The sequence below is a fragment of the Hippoglossus hippoglossus genome, chromosome 3 (assembly GCF_009819705.1).
Source record: "Hippoglossus hippoglossus isolate fHipHip1 chromosome 3, fHipHip1.pri, whole genome shotgun sequence".
NCBI classification, from domain to species: domain Eukaryota; kingdom Metazoa; phylum Chordata; class Actinopteri; order Pleuronectiformes; family Pleuronectidae; genus Hippoglossus; species Hippoglossus hippoglossus.
The window spans coordinates 14,751,924-14,757,986 of NC_047153.1; the positions used below are offsets into that span (position 1 = coordinate 14,751,924).

Consider the following 6,063-nt stretch of genomic DNA (forward strand, 5'->3'; position numbering starts at 1 on the left):
GATCAAGTTCATACGTTCAGCTCACAGCTCCGAAATAAAAATCTCACACCTGCACGGTTAAAACCTGAAAATAAAAAGCGTTGTGAGTGATACAAAGCTGGTGATAAGCAACAAAGGTCAAAATCAAGGAACGAGTTTAGTTTCCATTGGCACAAAGGGCAAGTTGTTGGATCTTTGGTGAGACCAGACTTCCTTTTTTTCTTTCCATTATATTTCATTAGTCTCATATATCAACTCATCAGCTGAAAAATGCTGTTTATTGTCCCTGAACCTAATACGGCCCAATGCTGTAGCAGTGTGATTCACAGTTCAAAGTTTATGATCCTTATTTTTTATATTAGTTTGACTTCTCTGTGTAAATAAACGTACGAACTCACATAGGACTCACATAAGACACATTTATTTATATTTGATGAAGTCTGGATTTCTTGGCGTGCGAACAGCATCTCTGCACAAAGCGGTAAAGCTCTCAGGCTGTTCTATGTCAATAGAACACTCATACACGTACCTGTGTTTCTGTGATGTGACATAATTTGGATGATTTATTCTTTTGTAGTAATGGAGACAGACGACCAGCTTCCAATGGAGGAATGTGAGTTGAAGTGTTTGCGGTGATTCTGGTGGTGGTGGTTCACGAGTAGCAAAGCTTCCAGCAGCAGCACATGTTGATGCTTCTGCTCTTGTTTTTTTTTATTTGATCATCCTGGAAATGAAATAGTTCAACCTCGCTAAAGGAGCCGACTGTAGCGCACAACTAATATTTCATTTTCTGCTGCTGATGCTCATTCTAGTGGATATCAGAGGTGACCTGTTGGGACGCATCTTTCATGTGTGTCATGAAAGACGATTGAAAGAGTTTTTTTAGTGAAAGAGTTCCTGCTGTGCCTCAGGGATCCTCTTCACTAAAGAAATTCATGACATTTACTTTCACGTACATGGGCCATAACTGGAAGACATATATTTTTATTCAGTACATAAAATATATTGTATAAACTAACTACTTCCCTCTGTGCTCACTGCTCCCTGAGGTGACGCCACCTAAACTATTTGGTCCTCAGTTAGTTGAGTCGTTCTTTGACAGGACCTTTTATGAAAAGCACTAGAGCACCATCTTGTGGCGAATGTGTGAACAGCTGAAAAAAATGGATTTTTCATATTCATCACAATATTTACACAAAGGAAAAAAAAATCTAAATTGGAGTATTTTCATACAGTGAAACAAGATGGTGATTATGCATGTACTCGTATGTTGGGATATACTCTACGACGGTGTAATATCCCATTTTAAAAAGCCTTCACCTGAGTTTCCTTCACAGCCACTGCAGCACAGTGAACTCAATCTTTCACTTCTCGTCCGCCTGCATGGAGCTCGTCCTGACAGTCCTGTGGTTTCTCTCTTTGTCTCATAATCCCTCAGAGCCCACAGACCCTCAGCCAGCCGACCTCCGCCGGGAGGAGGACGACCCAAACCTGCCCCCAAACCCAAGCCTCAGGTGCCGCAGTGCAAAGCTCTGTACGCCTACGACGCTCAGGACACGGACGAGCTCAGCTTCAACGCTGACGATCTAATCGACCTCATCAAAGAGGGTGAGCGCACAGCAGGACTCTCTCTTTCTGGAGGTAGAGGGGGGGTCGTCCACTAACCAGGAGGTCGGTGGTTCGATCCCCAGCTCCCACAGGCTGCATTCCAAAGTGTCCTTGGGCAAGATACTGAACCCCAAATCGTGTATAGAACCTGTGTATAGAATTACTGTATGAATGTGTGTGTGAATGGATGATTGTGACTTGTACTGTACAGTAAAGCACTTTGAAGGTTCAGTGTGTAAAATTTAGTGACATCTAGTGGTGAAGTTGCATGTTGCAGCTGAATACCCCTCACCTCACCCTCCCCTTCCAAAGATGAACTAGAACCTGTGGCCTTCAGTTGTCATTAAAACTCAAAAGATGTTTAGTTTGTCTAGTCTGGGCTACTGTAGAAAACATGGCTGCCTCTGGAGAGAGGACCTGCTCCCAATGTAAATACAAAATATTTCAATATAAAGGGACAGTTCTAGGGTAAATAAAAAATGTATTTGTACAGTTTAGATGAAACACACTAGTGAAAACAGCACTAGGATTATTATATATTCAGTTTCTACCAATAGATCCCTTCACCTAAATCTTATACACTGAACCATTAAGACTGGAAAAGCAGTAATATGAATACTGTCCATTTATCTTAATAAACTTTGTCATTCTTGCCGTACTCTCGGTTTGAGACTGCAAACTAACTGAGTCATGTTTTCCCCAGATGCATCAGGATGGTGGATGGGACGACTGCGTGGAAAGCAGGGACTTTTCCCCAACAACTACGTCACCAAGATCTAAGAGCTGCAGGTTTACAGCACAAGGAGGAGGGAGCCTGCTGCGGGCCCGCCGACCCCCTCAGGCGACGGCGTGGAGACAGGAGCACTGCGAGCTTCCCTGAGGAGAGAAACTCCCGCTTCCTCCACTTTCTGCCTCGTGGTGCATGAGGGGTAACCCCTCGGCTCTGCCACCAGACCAAAAGACCGTCAGGCTCGACAGCGAGGCTCCGCTTTAAAGACAAGAACACTGTTTGACCCAGGGGTCTGGTTCCCTCCACAGTCCCTTTGAGTAGTGAACAAAAACTATTTATTGTATTTATAGCTTTCTGTGTTCTCCTCGCTGCCATTTATATTCTTGCAGAGGATTTGAGCTCAAACGTTTTGAAGCGCTGGAATGAAGTATGCTTTATCTGTGGGACCAGGCTGTGATTTATTTTTATTTTTTCAACATGTCGTCTTTCGATGAAGGTGTGCTCTCCGAAGCCCGGGCGGTCGTCTCGGTGTCCGAGCTGCAGAGAGACGGCTGTTTTACCAGGTTTTATTTATTTTGATGCAAAAGCTGTAACTGCTTCCTCGGGAAAGGACGTTCAGTAAATCACCACACTGTGATTGTTTTTAAATGATTTTTACCAAAGGAATATAAATTTGAACAGGTCTGTCCGAGGGCAGCTGGGTGACTCACCTGGAAAAAAAACACCTTCATCTTTGTCTTTTTTTTTGTTTTTCTATCACACCAGTATACTTAACCTACAGAGTCGAGGCCATACTGTAACCTGAGCATGCTGTCTGTGGTGTATTAGCACTTTATTGGTACAGGTACTACCTTTGGATACAGACACCGTCACTCGTTCATGCCACAGCCAGTAAGTTTAGTCTATGAAGGACAGGTTGCCAAGCTAAAGCAATAAGCCCAGTTACTGAGGAGAAGAAGTTGTTTACATGAGATGATGAAACTAAACAGGCGTCGTAGAGCTGATTCTGTATATGTGTTCATATTTAGGAACGTGCCTGTCGTTGGTTAGATTTTAAATTATTTTTTTTTTTGTATTTTCTCTGAAGGATCTTAGTATTCTTTAGTTATTTTTCCTGCTTTTGATATTCACGGAGGGCTGCTTTGTTTCCATTTCAGCTACAAATAGATAATAATAGTTATCACACACGAGGGTGAATGGATTTTTGTTTTGTCAAGTTGTTTTGGTAGAAAGAAAAGATTTGTTCACATTTTCCCCACGGCACTACAAAGAATTCCTTTTGCTTCTGCTTGATTGTTTCTGCACATCCTTTGCACTGCTGTTGAATTACTCACACATTCCTTTAGTCATTTGTTTTTGTTTTATTTTCATTGAATAACCACATTATACTCGAGTCAGTAAAGAAACATGCTGGGACTTCTTGTCACAGATCTTCCGCATCATCAAATATAGTTTGATCTTGGATGGTTTAAAACATCCTTGTGCAATACAAAAACAGTAGATGAGTCTTTTAATGAAGCATGTAATATTGTATATTGAACTGCTTTTTTGTTTTATTAAAAAGATCATTAAATGAATGACCATCAATCTGAGGTTCCTCTTTTTTATCTCGCACACATGGCACCAGGGCTGCGTGGCTCAGGGTAAGATACATGTTGACACATAATAAACTTAATAAACTTATGTTGAACAGAGCCCAAACTGTCATAAAGCCCTGATGAGGAAATAACTGAAACCACTGAACTGTATTTTTTTAATAGATGTTTTTTTAAATTAATTTTTAAATAATAAAGAGGCTGGATTTAATAATAACTGCTGTTAGCAGGATGACCATTACAAAGATCTGGATAATGGGCAGATCCAGGATTGTTTTTAAAGTGGGTTTGCCTTGGCGGAGGTCTGTGTCTCTGATTGTTCTTCTAGTTTCTTTGAACCACGGAACAGATTTGCACAGAACTTGGTGGAAGGACAGGACATGGGAAAAGAGAGAGTCTGGGGAAAAAAGGGACAACTCCAGGATTTCATTTTTTGTGTATTTATGTTTTTTTCCCCAAATACATTGAGGAAAATCTGGCAAGTTTAGGGGATTATTATCTGAGTGTATGCAATTTGAATGTGGATTCATGAGGGGACGGTTGGGCCTTGGCAGAGCTATGAACTGTACGAGTGTCATTCTAGTTGATCCAGTTTCTTATGTGACAACCTTTACAGTTCTCTTACTCAGACCTGAAGATACTTGTCTTTCTACTTTCAATTAACTAAACTAATAGAATCATTTTCGAATATGTAACTCAAACATCACCACATCATTGCTGTGTGGTTAGTTTGTTTCAGTCACTTGGTCAGAGAAAATAAAATCACACTCTAAAGTTTAAATGCAGAGTATCACAGTTTGTATCATGGATCTAATGACGTGAACAAACTCTTCCCTTCACTGTTTATTCATGGTCACTGATCTGTCCTCCACTGCAGCTCCTCTGCTCTTCCTGAGAAATACTGTCTGCCTTCCTGTCCACCCTGCGGCTGAAGCTGGTACTACATCTAGAAACAAATATGCTCTGTTTTTCTAAATTGATGAAATAATTATCTGTTTTCATGATAAAAAAAAATCTGCTCTTTTTGTCTGAAGTAGCAAGATCATTTTCTGTTTCATTAAAAAAAAATTCTGTATTTCTGAACAAACGACAACAAAAGCTCAAAATCCTGCGAGAAGCTCTCATCTATAACTTAAAGACAACTATTTCCCAATGTCAGGAAACTAAAATAAGACTGAATTGAACTGCACTGTCGGGACATGTCTGCTTCAACGCTCTCTGAGCTACATAAGAGCTTCTTTTGGGATTTTGCGTTAGTTTATCTCGTTATTTCAGACAGAGCATAGTTTTTCTCTCAGGTGAATGCACTACACTATACATTACGCTTCTGTAGCATTGATTATAGTATATATAAGCATTAAAGTGAGTATAACTTTTATAATAACACATTTGTCTCAGACATGAAACATGATCATTAACTGATAACACTCATGGTCTGTATGGTTTTACTGAAAGTGACCTTCAGCCTTTATTACATCTCAGAAAACTCAATTCATCCCAATTCATCCTCACCGTTTTCATTTCCTTTGAATCTATTCATGTTTTGTTCAATTTTTTGCAGCCTAATGCTCAAATAAAATCAACATATAAATACATAAAGAAGTGTTGCATAGTTGTGTTAATGTGATATTTCAGTCTTACTTTTGGTGAATTTGCAAAAATTGCTGAAAGTCAGTTTTTGCTTTGGTAATATTGGTTATGAAGAGAAGACTTATGATTGAAAATTACAAATTTGTTTTATTTGAGTATGAATGGACTGAACTTCTTCCTGAAAGGGGACATTTTCCTCTTTATACAGATTTGTGCAGTTTAGGTTTTTACACTTTAATAAATCTTGCAGCCAAATCACTTTGAGTATATACTATATTAAGTATATAACATTGGATGTGTTTATTATTAAGATACAACTTGGAGGTGATTATTGAAAACGATAATATATCCTAAAAAATTGTGAATAATTTTTCTATGTCAAAAAATGCTTTTAACCCGACATTGTTTATATACATGATAAATACATTTCATATTTGAACATTTTCTTCAAATATTTTCAGCACTTATTTGAACAAATACAAGACGTTTTTAGGATGAGTGTATTAACATTGTGTATTTACTAAATCAAATTAAAACATATTAAATCATAAAACACCAACA

The 6,063-nt window shown here is 39.0% G+C and overlaps 1 protein-coding gene across 3 annotated transcripts in view; it reads left to right on the forward strand.

Annotated features, from left to right (window-relative positions):
* Nucleotides 1-3,904, forward strand: part of myo1ea (myosin IEa) — a 50,752-nt gene extending 46,848 nt beyond the window's left edge. Inside the window, exons 27-30 of one of the 3 annotated variants that reach the window (XM_034574018.1) lie at nt 557-592; nt 1,418-1,587; nt 2,291-2,401; nt 2,433-3,904. In XM_034574018.1, coding sequence (XP_034429909.1) covers nt 557-592; nt 1,418-1,587; nt 2,291-2,367 — 283 coding nt within the window. In that variant the 3' untranslated portion in view covers nt 2,368-2,401; nt 2,433-3,904. Of the gene's footprint in view, nt 1-556; nt 593-1,417; nt 1,588-2,290 lie in introns of all 3 variants that reach the window. The other 2 variants (XM_034574008.1, XM_034574028.1) reach the window with 2 other exon arrangements.
* Nucleotides 3,905-6,063: the final 2,159 nt, after the last annotated feature.